The sequence below is a fragment of the Rhinatrema bivittatum genome, chromosome 4 (genome assembly GCF_901001135.1).
Source record: "Rhinatrema bivittatum chromosome 4, aRhiBiv1.1, whole genome shotgun sequence".
Lineage (NCBI taxonomy): Eukaryota > Metazoa > Chordata > Amphibia > Gymnophiona > Rhinatrematidae > Rhinatrema > Rhinatrema bivittatum.
Window position 1 is genome coordinate 52,125,284 of NC_042618.1, and position 18,191 is coordinate 52,143,474.

At 43.7% G+C, this 18,191-nt stretch overlaps 1 protein-coding gene across 5 annotated transcripts in view; it reads left to right on the forward strand.

Moving 5' to 3' along the window:
* The window catches only part of LOC115089807 (coiled-coil domain-containing protein 170-like), a 172,426-nt gene extending 154,960 nt beyond the window's left edge, over positions 1-17,466 (forward strand). For all 5 annotated transcript variants that reach the window (XM_029598117.1, XM_029598121.1, XM_029598120.1 and 2 more), the window contains 4 exons: positions 551-724; positions 9,952-10,191; positions 16,249-16,485; positions 16,979-17,466. In XM_029598117.1, the coding sequence (XP_029453977.1) occupies positions 551-724; positions 9,952-10,191; positions 16,249-16,485; positions 16,979-17,212 (885 nt within the window). In that variant the 3' untranslated portion in view covers positions 17,213-17,466. The remainder of the gene's footprint in view (positions 1-550; positions 725-9,951; positions 10,192-16,248; positions 16,486-16,978) is intronic.
* The last annotated feature ends 725 nt before the right edge of the window (positions 17,467-18,191 follow it).

Genomic DNA, 18,191 nt, shown 5'->3' on the forward strand with positions numbered 1-18,191 from the left:
ATATGCCAACTCAGAGGAAAAAGTGCCAGTAGGAAAGCATTCTTGCCACATCTCGTAGCACCTAGTGTGCTCTGAAGACCCATTGTCTGCACTCATCAGACACAGATTTGCTTAGCTCTACGATCAGGACCCAAAATGGCTTGGATGCAGAGCTCACTTGAGAGCTTTCTATGAAGCATATATTCTGGTTTACTTTTCTTTATGCAGCATAAACCAATTACTTACTACATTCATCTGTAATACAGTTTCAAATGCCCATTAAATCTGATAACATTTGTGTTTTTGCATCACTCAAACCCGAAAGGAAAGGAAAGGTGCCAACAAAAGTATGTTAAAAAACATGGCCAGCTTAAAACTGCGGTTTTTGTTATTTATGGCTAGTGTTGCAAAAGTATTGAAATCAGCTAAAATGTCAAGGATGGCATGCCAGAAAAAAAAATAAGCCTAAAAACGGAAATTTGACTCCTTTGCTGTAGCTGATGCGCTTTTAAAACCTTGAATATAAAGAAATGTAAGTCATTACAATATAATACCACTTTTTCCTCTACAGCTCATGAGATTTTTACAGCAGTTGGCAGAGAAACTAAAGATACATCAAAATATTTCAACAGGAAGTCTCCAGTCCCAGTACGAATTACTCTTGGACACCGCCGAAGAGCTAAGTACACTGGATAAAGAATGTCTTAGTGAAAGCAAGGCTCTCATCTACAACCTGCAGAAGAAGGTCAGTCTTAAATCTTCACTTTGGTGACTCAAAATGACTAGAACCTTAAGAGGGCAAGACAGGAACGTTCACTATTCACTGTGACCTTGAGCAAGTCACTTAAATTCCCTAAGCTGAGATCATGGGGCCTGATATATTAAAGCAGTGGTCCCCAACGCTGTCCTGGGGGCCCACCAGCCAGTCGGGTTTTCAGGATATCCACCATGAATATGCATGAGATAAATCTGCATGCTATGGAAGCAGTGCATGCTAATCTATCTCATGCATATTCATGGTGGATATCCTGAAAACCCGACTGGCTGGTGGGCCCCCAGGACAAGGTCGGGGACCACTGTATTAAAGGGTTTTTTCCTATTTTACGTCTTTGGGGAAAAATGCTTAGTACATAGGCCCCTTAAGGTTATTAGCTGTTCAGAGATGAGCCATTGACGGGGCGTTATTTTGTAAGATTCAGAAACAAAAAAGTTACAGTAGCCCAGTATTTGAAAAAAAACCCCTTTGGCTGTGGTTTGCAAAGTTCTGGTCCCCTGCTATTTATGGAATTTGTGACCTACCAGAGATTTTACACTAGCACTTGACCAGCTAGATATGATTCACGCACAGAGTATTGTTTTTAGTGCTTTTTGTCCTTATAAAATTACTTATGTATATACTTTGTCTGTGTACACATTACTTCCCGAATCCGTGCTGGGCTCCATCTGATGATACCACCCATGTGTGAGCGCTGATATCCCGCTGTCCACCTGTTACAGGTAAGCAACTCTGCTGTATTAACTATATTCAGAAGAAAATAGCCACTTATGTGCTGAGCTGCATTAAAAAAATGTTGTGAGCCTATTGGCCTCATAACTTCCCCCTCCAACACACACACAAGAGCACTGAATCCAGGGCCTGCTGGGCCAAGTCCAGAACTCTTCCCCTCCTCAGACCCCCCTCAAAAGTCTTTGCAAAGTTAATATTAAAAGGCCAGTGCAGCTTCCCCTCACACCTGATTTCTGATCCAGTCAAAAATATGCCACAAATTGCCTTGCTGTACAACTCCCTCCCACCCTTCCAGTACCTTAGATATGAAAGATCTTCAGCTGGGATCACTGGGTCCCAGAGCCCAGCACTTCTATGGTTGCTAGAGATACCACTCTGGAAGCAATACACGTACAGCATAACTCCCCTAGCAACCTTAGAAGCACCGGGCGGGGGACATGATGGGCAGCTACCATGATCCAGGCTGAAGATCTTTCACATCTAAAATACTGGAAGGGAGGGCCTGAACTTGACCCGGCAGGGCCTTGATTTTGTGCGTGTGTGTGTGTTGGGGGGGGGGGGGGGGGCAGTGATAGGACCACTAGGCCTGCAACATTTTAATTTTTTTTTTTTAAATGCAGTTTGGCGCTTAACCGGCTACATTCTTTTGAATATAGCCAGTAAAGACTGAAGTTATCCAGCCACTCGGGGCCAGGTAACTTTAGACCTGGCAGCAGGCATGTCTAAAGTTAGCCAAATAAATTATCTGGCTAACTCCAAAAATTGGAGTTAGCCAGACAAGTTATTTTAATAACCTCACCCCAGGAAACCCCCTAAAATGCCCCTTTCTTATTTGGCTAAATCTTAACTGGATAATGACTTATCCGACTAACTTTTAGCCAGATAACGAAGATGAATATTCAGAACTTGCCATTTAGGTAGATAACATGTGAATTAGCTATCTAAATGGCTTTGAATATTGACCTCCATAAAACTTATGGATCTAGCCCAAAATTTAAAAAAAAAAGTTTCCCATTAAACTCAGAAAATAATGCTTATAAGAATTTCTCTACGGTTCTTTTCTTACTTGAACATAAAAAATTGCCACCAGAGACCAAACCAGGCCACAAGAACCTGGCAATTACCCAAGCACTAAGAAGATCCCATGCTACTGATGCAATTAATAGCAGTGGCTATTCCCTACATAAACTTGATTAATAGCAGTTAATGGACTTCTCCTCCAAGAAATTATCCAAACCTTTTTTGAAACCAGCTACACTAACTGCACTAACCACATCCATGCTGGCTCAATAAGAAATACACGAAATTCCCTCCTCCAGACAGATAACATTTCTTCTTAATCAGTCTTCAGGACAAAGATCTTTTAAGTTTGAATTTATTTATTGTACAGATAATTTTCCATTACTTACAATTATTCGCATTCCAAATGCATATGCCTCAGGCAGAGATCTTTGTAGCTGGAGGTAGGCAGGAGAAGGGAGATGGAGTTTCTTGGGTTGCAGGGTGAGAAGACAAGGGGTTCTGAAGCTGATTTATCTTTAGAATTAAAACGATAAGAAGAAATGTAAAAAAGCTAATTGTATTACAGAGGTCGCAGGCACTTCTGGCTTTGAAGCCGCTTGGCTTAGACTGACTAAAAGTCCTTGGAGAGTGATTACAGGAAACGTCCCCACAAGCTGGGGCTAGAGGGTGAGATCCAATGGTAGCGAGCCTAGGATCCATGTGACGCAGGGGGGGGAGCATGAAGGGCAGTTCCTTGAGTCAATAAGGCACTTAAGAAGACTCAAGTTAGCTTGAGAGAGCATGCAGACCCTTCCCAATGAGAGAAGCAGGGGGGAGGGAGTTTCTCTTAAAGGCAAAGCTCCCCTTAAAGGCAGGGCTCACAGGCTTTTATCATGGGATACAAATAAGGACTGCACTAGACATAGTTAAACTGCAAAGTATATACAGATGCCCACATGTACCCACTGCTGGGGACAGAACATTCCCTGTCTGGTATCGCAAGATACCACTATATCAGATCTTATATCATTATGCAACAATGCAAAGTCCATTGTAACTGGGTCTTTCGATGTTCGAGGGAGTTCCCAATCATCTCGGTCGTCCAGGCGATAGGTGATGTCTTCGTCACGGGGTTTCACCAAGCTGAAACGAAAGACAGACAACACAAAGAGAGAAAGAGTCTTTGGTGTGGACAATGGTCCACAAAGTTCAAGTTTCTTCATGTGGTCTGAGGAGTACCACCCCATTGATGGGCCTGTAGAAGATCTTGGATTGCCTTTTGCTTCAATGCTGGAGAGTCGGCAAGTACTCTTTCTTCCGATGGATCCAAAAGGAGTTGGCAAGATGTTGGACTTGTTACTTGTGGAGCTCCCCGCCGTCACGTTTCCGTGTAGCACAGGAATGTTAATAGTCTTTTGCATTAAAGGCATGACAGATGTAATGCTCAACTCTTTACAGGTCCCTATGAAGTCGGTTCCACAGTCGGAGCGGGTCTGGGTGGCTGAACCCCAGAGCTGAGCAGATACATGGAACATTCTTGTCTGGTTGTAGATGTAGCTCAGTATGACTTTGCTGTCCATGTGAAGACGGACGGCATCAATTCAAATGTCCATTTTGGCTGTCGTTAACTCCACTGTTTCCACTGCTAGCACCGCTCCACACAATTCTCAACGTGATATGGTGTTGTTAGGCTGTGGTGCTAGCTTGGCTTTGCCGAAAATGAAGTCTCCACGACTGTTCTTTCTGCGTCTGTCGCTCTCAAAAAGCCTACCGCAGCTACGGCCTTCATTGATGTGTCCGAGAAGATGCAGATCTCCTTGCGGTTGGCCATATTGAGTGGTGTTGGAATGTGGGTGCGTGGTATGTGGAACTATTCGAGTGCTTTTAGGGGGCTCTTCCACTTTTCCCATTCTGGCTTCCTTGCTTGAGGTAGTGGGGTGTCCCACTCGGTAGCACTTGATGAAAGCTCTCTTAACAAGGCTCTTCCTTGTATCGTGGCTGGAGTCACAAACCCCAGTGGATCGTGCAGGCTGTTGACTGTGGACGGGGCACCTCTGTGAGTGTACGGTTCACCTTGGGTCGAGACTTGGGACGTGAAGACGTCACTCTTTGGATCCCAATTTAACCCAAGGCTCTGTTGGAGAGGAGGTGTGTCCACTCTCAGGTCCGAGTTCTCTGAATCTCTGGCATGATCATCTGAAGGAGTTGCCTTCGTTACTTCAGGACTGTCAGAAACTATTTTGTGAAGCCTTAGACTGGCGCTTGTCAGTATTGCTTCCTCTGCAGTAGGTAAGGACCTTAGCTCATCATCTACGTAGAAGTCCTTTTCCACGAGGCGTCTGGCATCTGCGTCGTACTCTTTATCCCCTTCTTGGGCTGTCCTTCTGAGCCCGGGCGTGGCCACTGCAGGCGATGGACTATTATTCCCTACCGAAAGGGTAGGTTTGTCGTAATCCTTGGTGACTTGAAGCACTAGGTCCTCTAGATGTTCCTCTGCATCTAATGGGGGGGCGATCCGACTGGTAGCTGAATTGAGATTCGGTTCTTCACAGCTTAGGATCTCCTTGGTGCTTAGGTGATTAGGACATGGTTCAAATAGGGTAGGATTTCTATCCTCTGAGACATTTGTGGTGTATGCCTGAACGCTTGGTCTCCTTGTTCACTTCAAGCCGACTTCGCCGACTATCACCCATCCCAAGGTGAGTCGGTAAGTGTAGGGACCGGCTGTTGGGCCATCACGCATCTCCAAGACCTTGGTCGGTGCTGGTGCGTCTTTACCCAATAGCAGCAGGATTTCTGCTTCCGGGTCTAGTGGTGGGAGCTGGTGCATTATGGACTTTAGATGAGAATAGTACCGAGTGGCTTCTGGTGTGGGAATCTCAACTCTGTTGTCAGGCATCTGGTTGCACTCAATGAACGTGGGCAAGTTTGACTTGTTGCTGCCATCTATCGTTTCTATCACATATCCGCCTGCTCTCCTCCCTGTCACACGGGTGAGTCCTGAGCAGGTTTTGTGGTTGTACGGAGAGTAGTGTTGACAGATGTCAAACAAGTCGAAGAATTCCAGCCTTGCCAGGGATCTGTTGCTCTGCTCTGCTCATCTATGATGACATACATTTTGACTGCCTTCTCAGGTGACTGTTTGGGATATACTCTGGCCAAGCATATTTTTGTGCAGGATTTCCCGTCGCTGTTTCTCCCATATACTTGTGTGTATTTGGGGAACACTTCAGGTTCTGGTATTTGCTCATCCTTCTCCTCCCCGCCGTGGTCTGGGCAGGGGTGTAAGGTTCCCAAAGGGTGAAATCTTGTTCCATTAGGGTGCAGGGCGCTATCGTGTTGGTCACTCCCACACTCTGAACACTTAATGGCTATTTCACAGTCCTTAGCCATGTGGTTAAATGAAGAACAGCACCGGTAGCAAATTCTGTACTTTTTCAACAGTACTTTGTGCTCTTTCAAAGGTTTCCCTTTGAAAGAGTGGGTGAGGTTTTTTGTGTATGGGGCAATGCCGGTCTGGATTCTCTGTCCTATCCATATTGGGAAGTTGATCTGATGTAGATGCCGTAGGCGACACTTCTGTTTTGTGTACAGAAATGGGCTTCCTGCTGCCGCCATGCTCCTTGGTTGGCCTTTCCCCCACTCGGTGGCTGATTCTGGGTCTCTCATGTGTGCTGTATGAGAAGCTAGGATCATTCCTGCGCCTTGCTAAGTCTCGTATGAACTTTGCGAAGACATGGAAAGGTGAGTACTCTTTGTTATCCTCTTTGTACTGTGCACCATGAGATGCCCATTTATCTTGTATATCACTTGGCAATTTATTTATGATGGTGTTCGTGCCTCGTGATGTGTCCAAAGGGTTGAGACCCGGATAAATTAGTTTAGCCTTCGCTGTCTCCACCTCTTGGAAGAGATCTCCCAATTCTTGTAACTTTCAGTTATCCTTTCTGGATATTTCTGGAAAGTTTTCCATTTCCTTGAACCACGCATTCTCTATGGCAACTGGGTCCCCATAGTATCGCTCAAGTCTCTCCCACACCTCTTTTAGGGCTGTAGGAGGATCATCTAGGTGGACGTCTTTTAATCTTGTCACGTGTTTGGCCGATTCATGTCCCAACCATTTCATCATCAAGTTCATCTCTTCCTTCAGGGTCAGTCTCAGATCCTTCACAGCATCTTGGAAGTCAGATTTCCATGCCCTGTAACTCTTAGGGCAGTCATTGAACATGTAGAGCCCTACGGTTATGAATTCTCGGTGGGTCATGTACCTTGCCTTTCAGGACGAGTCTTGCTTTCTGAAGACTCGTCCTGAAAGGTAGCAGGCCTTGCTGGGCGGATGTCCTGTGTTTGACTATGCACATCACTCTTGTTGTGCATTGGCTCGGGTTGTCTTTGGTCAACTGTCTCCTGTTTAGGCTCGGGGTGTTCAGCTGGGGCCCTTCTGCCTTTCTGCGTACCTGGGCAGCAGCTGTAGCAGCAGCGGATTTTTGCTGTTCTTCTATTCTGAGCTCTTCCTTTTTAAGGGCTGCTTCTTGTTCAATGTATTGCATGCGTGTCATAGCTGCTTCAGACTTTGCTTTCTTTTGGAGGATGATAGAGCTGAGTTGAGAGTGGCTCGAGTGCCTTGACCAGCGTGACTTTGCGGACCTCGATGTACACTTGGAGGTGCGAGACTGCTGAGAGCCGGTCTCGCTTGTTGGGTGATCTACGTCTGCACTGTTATGGTGTCCATTACCATTTCTTGGCGTATTTGGTACAAGTTCTGTTGGCAGCCCTTTTCTTCAAGGCTTTCTGCATTGTTAGTTCATGTCAAGAACTCGAGATACTCTTCTGTGATGAGCTGATAGGTTTGGAAATGAAGCTGCAGCTGTTCTATGTGGTGTGGCTCTTGGTAATTAACACTTCAGAAGTTTGTCTTTTAGTGATTGCTCTTTGCTTCCTGCTGCTGAAGCCTGGCAGGGGAGAGGGAAGGGCTTCTGCCCTTTTTTGGCGGCAAGATGTGTAACAAAAGGACTGGGGAGGAGCAGAGCAGCTTTCACTCTGTCCTTTCAATCTCGATCTCCCAAGTGGTTTGTGCTCACTTGAATTCAGTCTTTTTTATTCAGTTCGATTCTACACACTCACCAGTGTTTTGCTTCAGAACCCTTTAATAATTCTTAATGAAATCGTCACAATTATTCAGTTCTTTGTTGTTAGTCCTTTACTGCTCAGTCAGTAAAGTCAGCAGAGCTCCTGTTGCTATGACAACAGATTGCCCTCTGCCTATAGCAGTGGTAGGAGGGAGGGGTGAGTTTCTCGGCCCAGGGAAACTTGAATGGACTTAAGTACAGTTGTTAAATCCTTTGTTTAAATGGCAGGAGTTCTTAATTTTTGTGGGCATAAAGTCCAAATTTTCCCAGATGTTTCCCGTGCTACTCAAGCACGTAGGAAACAATTTCTAAATTTGAGGAAACAGGCTCTTGATATAGGGGCCAGTTATTTTCTAAAATTTCCTTGTAAATGCCTAATAACTTTTCAGACTAATAAATTTATCTTTACTGATCCTACCCACCTGGAAAGATTCTTAAGGGATAAAACTCCACAATAGGAATAATGTTTTGTTAGGATTTAGGGTTGCATAAGGAATAGGCATGCAATAGCAATGGGAAACCCCCTTCCTACCCTTGATGTGGACTAGGAATGTTATGTAATATGATATATGTGAAATTACCTTTTTTGTTATTTAAACTTCTTTACTTTTCTTGATTATTGCATTTGTGAAAAGATGTTATAATTCAATAAAAATATTAAATTATAAATGGCAGGAGTTGCCTTAGATTTTTTCCCGCCGAGAGCTCAAATTACACAAAGCCAAATGCTTCCTTACTGCTCCTAGTATTCCTTGTTTACAGTTTGGGCTGACTTTTAAATCTGCGTTTGCTTCTTAAATACCTTGCAGACACAAACAGGCCGATACAGTAAAAACGATACAGGGAAACAATACAGGGAAAGCGCGCGTCTGTACACTGTACTGTATCGGCCTGAAAGTTAGTTCCGAAGTGTAAATCTTTACAATTTAGGGTTTTTTATGCTTGGTTCTTCTCACACTGTGGGCGTGAGAGGCTCATTCAAATGCAAGGCAGTCTTTAACGATTTCTGTTCAATGCAAACCTTCTGTAGCAGGCTGAAATCCCTGTTTCCTTGTACTGCAAACAGTTCTTTTTAAATGCTTGCCTTTTTTTTTTTTCAAACCACTGGCTGGCTTTATTACAAATTTCTGTATAATTAGCTTTTTTACTGTGCTGGCTCAATAAGAAATACACGAATTTCCCTCCTCCAGACAGCTAACATTTCTTCTTAATCAGTCTTCAGGACAAAGATCTTTTAAGTTTGAAATTATTTATTGTACAGATAATTTTCCATTACTTACTCTGGAAGTGCAGTTTTACAGTAAAGTAACTCTTTTTGGTCCTCTGGAGAGTTCAACACCCCAGTGGTCATCTTGGTGAGTTGGTGTCACTTAAGACAAACCTTTCGTTAGCCATAGGCCGAGTCTTCAGAATAGCATATGTGGAGGTTACCCTCACTCCGTTTCATGGCGTCTTGAACCACCCCAATTCATAGGATAGGAAAGCAGGCCCTGGCCAGTTACTCTCTTGCAGTTCCTCACTAGGGTTGCCAACTGGCTCCAGATTTTCAGGACAGGTTGATCGAGTCCTGGTTTTATCCCATTGCATGCAGGGACTTGTAATCTTGCTGTTCTAAGGAAATGCAATAGGGAAGTCAGAACTACAAGACCCTGCATGCAGTAGGATAAACCAGGACTGGATTAACCTGTCCTGAAAATCTGAAGCCAGTTGGCAACCCTATCCCTCACAAGCTAGATGGGCTTGTGTCAGGCCCTCAAAAGCTCAACTCAGATATCAGGAAAACACAAGAGAAAGAGGAAAAAAACCCCAAAATTGTCCCAATCTGTTTCTCCTTCACAGTTCATGTACTAAAGCTGAGGCCCTAGCCACACCTTTGAGAGATTCCCTCACTTCAGTTCAGTTCAGTAAGGAAAACAAAACAGTCTCTCACTTACTTCAGGCAGTCCCTTTCAATTACCATTCTCTTGTTTTCTCAGCTAGACCATCCTGAGTCTCCTCCTGGCTTCAGGTTTTTGCCTTTCAGCTCATGGCTGGGGCATGGGAGGATATCAGCCCCTGCCCGTCAGTAAATTCCAACCCGTGTCTCTTCTCTCTTTCTGCCTGTTCCCTGGCCCAGCTCCTGCCACCTGCACCTATGGGGGATGGGAACAAGATTCCCTTTGCTGCCTCTGATATTTTCCAGAGGTTTCAAACTGGCAAGGTACATTCCATTACAGTCCACCATTAATTTGGGGAAGGAGTGGATGTTAAAAATAGCATTAAAGCTCTGACCCTGTGTGAAGCATACACAAGGAGAGATCTGCTTTCATGTAAAGTGAACTTCTTTCCATACAGGTAAACTCTCTGAAGGAAAAACTGGAGCTTAAGAATTCACAGCTGGAACAGCTAGAAAAAAAAATCAAACAGCTTGAAAGAGAAAAAGAGCACCAGGCCTTGCTGAGTGCAGATGATGCGCAGAGCTTGACTGTTCGCAAACTGGAGAAAAAGGTTGAGCAACTTCAAGGGAAACTTGGTGACATAAAAATTGCCAAACAAAATATGACAGCCAAGCTTGCAGATATAACTGATCTCAGGGTGAGTATAGTAATATGTTAAATTGAAACATTTTGCTTTGTATTTTAATATTCAGGAAGCACTTAGTTCCAGAGCAGCAACCAGAGACACTTTGAGGCTGATATTCAGGAAGGAATAAGCACCTAAATTTATACACCTAATTTAGGTGTTGAGCAAAGTAACCGGTAGATTTTCTAAACCGCGAGAAGGCGATATTGTGCGTTAAACAGCACATGGTGCTGTCGTGTAGTATCGCGGGTTATTCTTCCATGTTTCCTCCCCTTATTGAAATGAGCTGACTTTTTTTACATGCATAAATTAACCTAAATACCGTGCATGCAAATAATCAGTAATGGTGTCGACCTGCCTTTGCCCCTATCACATCATGGGGGCAAAATCAGGTTGACACCATTTTCAAAATGGCATTGAGTAAGTCCAGAGTTTGGGGGGCGCTCCAGGTCGCCATTGAACATCAGTGATAATAAATTGAGGAATGGAGGAGGATGGGTTGGGGATCCACCAGGGTTTTCATTTTTGGTTGGGGATGAGGGAAGGGACACTAGAATCCCAGAGATGTTGATTTTGACAAGGGGAACAGGGGTGAGGTGTTACTTTAAAGGGGGGGAGTTGGTTGGGCAGGGGGATAATTTTCTTTTAAATGGAGTGGTTTCAGGAGGGGTCAGGGGTATAACCATGTGAACATTTATTCTTTTTGGAACACTTTTCGGGATTGCTGCCACCTGAAAGGCAGCGGGGTCAGGCTGCGTGTGGGCAACGTAAATGTTAAGAATCTGTGAAGTACGTGCGTAGACACCCATCCAAGCGTCAAGAATAAGGGGATGGGAGAGGGGCAGGGCATGGTGTTCTGGGGTGGGGCTAAGACTTAGCAAGTAACTCCGAATTTCAAAAAAGCCGACCATGGCGCGCGTCCGTGTGTTATATGCATAACTTTGCTCAGGTCCTGATGAGGAGCAAGTCTAGAGATCTTGAGTTTTAGGGCTTTCAGCACAGTGTGATGGTTCGGGATCAATTGGGATGCTTACGGGATGAAAAACCAGAGGGTCTTGAAGACCTCAATATCAGCTGGACAAACTGCTGGACTAATTAGAAAAACTGTTTTTTCCCCTCGCACGAGCAGTTTTAAAATCTGCCTGCATTCACGCGTAAAAGCCTCTAAAGCCCTAGTGGAAATACACGCGGGACATTTACTTGAGACGCCTCTTAACATTGCATGCTCAGGGGGATTTAAAATGATATGTGAGTACTTGCGTGCACGATATAAAATCGCATCATATCTCTGCTCCCATGCCGGTTCGCGCATTTATGGGCACAAACGCATTCCTTTTAAAATTAGCCAGTTAGATTCTGCTACTTGACTCCCAATTAAAGCACTGCAAATCTGCCTTGAATGCTAATTCTTCGATACAGATGTGACAAGAGTTTCTTAGGCTACACACAGTTATGAATGACTTATTGCAACAAAGAGCATATAAATCATTGCAGAATATTGTATGTAAATGTTATTGCTATGGGAACAAGGCAGGAAGAATGTTGGCAGATGTACATAAGAAATTGCCATGCTGGGTCAGACCAAGGGTCCATCAAGCCCAGCATCCTGTTTCCAACAGAGGCCAAACCAGGCCACAAGAACCTGGCAATTATCCAAACACTAAGAAGATCCCATGCCACTGATGCAATTAATAGCAGTGGCTATTCCCTAAGTAAATTTGATTAATAGCCATTAATGGACTTCTCCTCCAAGAACTTATCCAAACCTTTTTTGAACCCAGCTACACTAACTGCACTAACCACATCCTCTAGCAACAAATTCCAGAGCTTTATTGTGCGTTCAATGAAGAAGAATTTTCTCCAATTAGTCTTAAATGTGCTACTTACTAACCTCATGGAATTCCCCCTAGTCCTTCTATTTTCGAAAGTGTAAATAACCGAGTCACATCTACACGTTCAAGACCTCGCATGATCTTAAAGACCTCTATCATATCCCCCTCATCCATCTCTTCTCCAAGCTGAACAGCCCTAACCTCTTCAGCCTTTCCTCATAGGGGAGCTGTTCCATCCCCTTTATCATTTGGTTGCCCTTCTCTGTACCTTCTTCATAGCAACTATATCTTTTTTGAGATGCAGAGACCAGAATTGTACACCGTATTCAAGGTGCGGTCTCACCATGGAGTGATATAGAGGCATTATGACATTTTCTGTTTTATTAACTATTCCCTTCCTAATAATTCCTAACATTCTGTTTGCTTTTTTGACTGCTGCAGCACACTGAGCTGATGATTTTAAAGTATTATCCAATATGATGCCTAGATCTTTTTCCTGGGTGGTAGCTCCTAATATGGAACCTAACATCATGTAACTACAGCAAGGGTTATTTTTCCCTATATGCAACACCTTGCACTTATCCACATTAAATTTCATCTGCCATTTGGATGCCCAATCTTCAGCCTTGCAAGATCCTCCTGTAATGTGTCACAATCTGCTTGTGATTTAACTACTCTATCATCTGCAAATTTGATAACCTCATTCGTCATATTCCTTTCCAGATCATTTATATATATATATATATATTGAAAAGCACTGGTCCAAGTACAGATCCCTGAGGCACTCCACTGTTTACCCTTTTCCACTGAGAAAATTGACCATTTAATCCTACTCTCTGTTTCCTGTCTTTTAACCAGTTTATAATCCACGAAAGGACATCGCCTCGTATCCCATGACTTTTTAGTTTTCGTAGAAGCCTCTCATGAGGGACTTTGTCAAATGCCTTCTGAAAATCCAAATACACTACATCTACTGGTTCATCTTTATCCACATGTTTATTAATCCCTTCAAAAAAATGAAGCAGATTTGTTAGGCAAGACTTCCCTTGGGTAAATACATGTTGACTGTGTTCCATTAAACCATGTCTTTCTATATGCTCTACGATTTTGGTCTTTAGAATAGTTTCCACTATTTTTCCCGGCACTGAAGTCAGGCTCACTGGTCTATAGTTACCCGGATTGCCCCTGGAGCCTTTTTTAAATATTGGGGTTACATTGACCACCCTCCAGTCTTCAGGTACAATGGATGATTTTAATGATAGGTTACAATTCTAACTAATAGATCAGAAATTTCATTTTTTAGTTCCTTCAGTACACTAATGCATACCATCCGGTCCAGGTGATTTGCTACTCTTTAGTTTGTGAATCTGGCCTACTACATCTTCCAGATTCACAGTGATTTCATTCAGTTCGTCTGACTCATCACCCCTGAAAACCATCTCCAAAACTTGTATCTCCCCAACATCCTCATTAGTAAACACGGAAGCAAAGAATTCATTTAGTCATTCTGCAATGGCCTTATCTTCCCTAAGAGCCCCTTTAACCCCTCGGTCATCTAATGGTCCAACCGATTCCCTCACAGGTTTCTTGCTTCGGATATATTTTAAAAAGTTTTTATTATGAGTTTTTGCCTCTATGGCCAATTTCATTTCAAATTCTCTCTTCACCTTTCTTATCAATGTTTTACACTTAACTTGACAATGCTTATGTTTTATCCTATTTTCTTCAGATGGATCCTTCTTCCAATTTTTGAAGGATGGTTTTTTTTTGGCTAAAATAGCCTCTTTCACCTCACCTTTTAACCATGACTGTAATCGTTTTGCCTTCTTTCCACCTTTCTTAATGTGTGAAATACATATGGACTGTGCCTCTAGGATTGTATTTTTAAACAATGTCCATGCCTGTTGAACACTTTTAACCTTTGCAGCTGCACCTTTCAGTTTTTTCTAACTATTTTCCTCATTTTATCAAAGTTTCCCTTTTGAAAGTTTAGTGTTAGAGCTGCAGATTTACTTATTGTCCCCCTTCCAGTTATTAGTTTAAATTTGATCATGTTATGATCACTGTTGCCAAGTGGCCCCACTACTGTTACCTCTCTCACCAAATCCTGCGTTTCACTAAGAATTAAATCTAAAATAGCTCCCTCTCTTGTTGGTTCCTGAACCAATTGCTCCATGAAGAAGGCGGTCCCAGCTGCACCGAAGGCTTCTGCCGCGTGAGGGCAGGCCTCAGACCTGCTAGAAGATGGCGGCATCCGGGCCGCAAAGGAAGGCTTCCTTTAGCTGGGTGGAAAACCCCTTCCAAGCTGGTAAAAATGATCTCTACAGTCTTTTGCACAGCGTAAAATCCCTCTCTCTCTCTCTCTCCCCAGGGGGTGAAGACGCTGGATGGGTGTCCTCGGTGATCTTTGCTTTGCTCGTACTCATGGTTAGGCGATCTTCTATTTGCTTCTCCGGTTTTCTCTGAATTCTTTCTCACTATCTCTGGATCCCTGATTGAAGGGATCCTCTGGACACAATCAGCTTGCCCTGCTCCAGTGCAGGAAGGAAGGGGAGAGAGCGCCAAAAAATCTTCCTCCTGCATCTCAAACTCAAGTCCTTTCCCTTTTAATAAAGCTTAACACCGGCGTTCTTCCTTGAAGCAGGTCAGTACCTCCTCCATCTTCGTTGAGGGCATGGAAGGGCAGGTCCTTCCCTAACCCGGGCAGATCCTGGGTACTACCTAGGTTTAGGGCACGAAACCCATGCCCTAAACCTAGGTAGTACCCAGGATCTCCCAAGGCTCTTACCAAGAACATGTGTCAAAACCCGGAAAAAAAAAAAAAAACAACCCAGGGGGAAAATCCCAACCAGCCAGTGAGTGGACTAGAAGGAAATACTCTACCGACTCTGATCAGGCTCATCAGGCAGGTTTGCCTGGCTCTTCTGACTGGACCTGAAAAATTAACATGCATAAAAGTTCTTCATTACCTCCTAACTGCTAGCAAACCATAAAGGACTGCTCCCTGACTCTCTGGAGGATGTCCATTCCAGCCCCCTTAAAGGGAGGAGTTGCATTTATATGGTAACCCCCCCCCCCCCTTCACTAACCTAGCTAGCTAAGGATGCACCCAGGCTTTAATGCTAACCAAAGCAGGTGTCTGTCACACCCAGAATCTGGGTATGCTTGGGATTGATACGGAGGGCAGAGGTGGGAAAAGATTGAAAGTTCGGGTAAAAGACTTGAGCTGTTGTTGGGCTGAGATGGGAATTTACTTGTTTATCTACCAAAAATGGAAGAATCACAACTGGGCAGACTGGATGGGCCAATCTGATCTTATTCTGCTTTCATTTACTAGGAAGCCAATATTCAAAAGATTTAGAGTCGTAAATTAAGGAGTTAGGTGCCTAGATCTGACAACAAATTTAAAATTTAGGCATCTATTTTTTTTTTGGTGTGTGTTGAGTGCCTACAGTAGGAACTTCCAGGGTGACAGTTCAGGTGCTCAACGCTGATTCCCAGCGCTAGGGAGCTCATGTTAGGAAAATAATTAAGCAGTCTTACGTTCAGTTGAAAACAGGCACATAATATAGATACCTCAGTTGGGTGGACTAATTTGGGCACTCAGCTTTTTTTGAATATTGGCCTTTGTTACTATCTTATTTTATAATTGCTATTGTTTTTCTAAAACCTCAATATTTCTCATTGTTTAGGCCAACAAGAATTTTGGCTTAATCAAGAACCAGATAGTTTAATTTGCTAACAAAAGTTGACTAACAAATAGCTGGATCTTAAGCAGTCACTTTCAGATCTTTTTTTTTTAGTTTCATGTTATATTTTTATTTTAGTTTATTCTGGTGTAGGATCTCTGCTGCAGAAGAGCCCCACTGAGGTGCCTAAAGGACCACATGTGGCTGACAAGACCCAGGTTGAGTAATAGTGCAAGGGCTTTCTTTGTAGCTAGGTGGCATTTGTACCTAATGCCAATTCATTTGGTATTCTTAATTCCATAATAAATTGCTTTTCTTTTCTAATCTTTCCATCTACCAATGCTTCTCCACCTCAGCCCTGCTCCTTGCGTGAGATTGCATCTTATTGAGAGCTCAAACTCAAGGCTGAACGGAAGAAGCCCATGCTCTGTGCGTGTGCAACTAATCAACAACTACTGCAGTGCACACTAGGATGTAAGAATGCAGTGACTTTTTAAAAAATTTTTTTTTGGTTCTGCCCTAATTTGCAAAACTTTTCTTTTTCCTAGACCAAAACGAGTGCACAAAGCAAAACTATAGAAGAACTCAATGCCTCTTTGGAAAAACTTGAAAAAATAAAAGAGAAAGCAGCTAAGAAGGTGGTGAGTTTGAAAACAGAACTGGACTATACGGTGCATGAGACGAGGGAAGAAAAAGCAAGGGGCCAGCAAATGCTAGAAGCAGTCACTAATGAGCTCCACACGGCAAAAAGAGCACTTGAAGAAGTAGCAAGACGAGAAAAACAGGTACCTTTTTTCCTTGCTATTAAAGCAAATCATTAGGGTCTTTTTAGCAACTCTAAAAAGGCTGATTAAAATAGTTTTTAGTGGTTGTGGTTCATATTAGTTGCAACTTTGTTAACATGGTAGCTGCTCAAGAAGTTTTAAGAGACTTTATTCAATAACCCATCCAAAAAAAGAGTTTTTGTCCCACAAATCCTGTGAACTGTCGTTCAGAAGAATAGCCTTAAAACACTCTTGATGAAAGAACATAACAGGAACAATACTTTCTTTAAAATGCAATTAGAAGGTATCTTCACTGGGGTTTAAAAAAATGGTTCTGAACAGTATTGCAATGATATAATTATGAAACATGATGGATTTAGATCTTCTTTCCAGAATGGCTTCGCTTTTTTGCACATTGAGAGTCCATTTCTTTTAATGAAAAAAAAAGTGATAAAGTACTTTTAAAAGTGAAATGTGTGTGTTTTGTTTTTTGTTTTTTTTTTGCTCTGTGCAGCTCCTTGACTTTAGAGAAATTATTACAAGGATGATGGGATTTAACATAAACACCTTAGCCGTGCCGGACCATGAGATCATCAGTCTGCTGCAGCGAGTTATTAAAGCTCATGAACTTCCTAAGGTTACTTCTCATGACAAATCTAAATTACCCTATAACTTAAGGACTGGCTATGAGAATCGCCCTTATTCTACTGTATCCTATGTTCCTCCATCGGACAGGCCAAACTTTTGATATAGCTTGTTATAGGTAGCAGTTATCTGGCGACTGAATTACAATTGCATTGGAATAATATTGAATGCTACATTTATTAGATGGCTTTTGATCTCTGGATAAAAATGGTACAGAAATGAATTAGTAATAATAGTGGGGCAGATTTTATAAATCTGCGCACACGCGTACTTTTGTTCGCGCACCAGGCGCGAACAAGAGTATGCGGGATTTCAATACATACGCGCGTAGCCACACATATCCATTAAAATCTGGAGTCGGCGCGCGCAAGGCTGCCCAAAATCGGCAGCCTGCACGCCGAGCCGCACAGCCTGCCTCCGTTCCCACCGAGACAGTTCTGAAATCGGAGCGGCCTTGGAGGGAACTTTCCTTCTGCCCCCTCCCTACCTCTGTCGCGAAAGTTACGCCTGCTCGAGGCAGGTGTAACTTTGCGCGCGCCGGGCCGGCTGCCGTGCGCCATGTTCCGTTCCGGGGGCTGGTCCGGAGGCTGCGGTCATGCCCCCCAGGCTGAAACCACGCCCGCGTCCCCGCCCCAGGATGACGCGCCGGCCGCGTCACGTCCCCCAATGACGCGCGGATCCCGACACGCCCCCCCCCCGACACACCCCCTGACACGCCCCCCCAGGAAAGCCCCGGGACTTACGCGTGTCCCGGGACTTTGCGCGCGCCGGAAGCCTATGCGAGATAGGTTCGGCGCGCGCAGGGGGTGTTTGGGTCAGGTTTTGGGCGCGTATCTTACGCGTGTACCCCTTTGAAAATCTGGCCCAGTATTTGCACAGGTTGGAAACACTGAAATGCTGATGAAGCATTCTGTCTGCAATACATGGGTAGGGGAGAAAATGTTTTCCATAGCTAGATGTATTTTACCACAGGAATTCAAGCAACGTACATTACGTGATCTGTGACTTATACGGGAAATATTACTTTTGACATCAGGTTTGGATTCACTCTTTTTGCGAGTGTCATTGGGTATTTTGGTGTC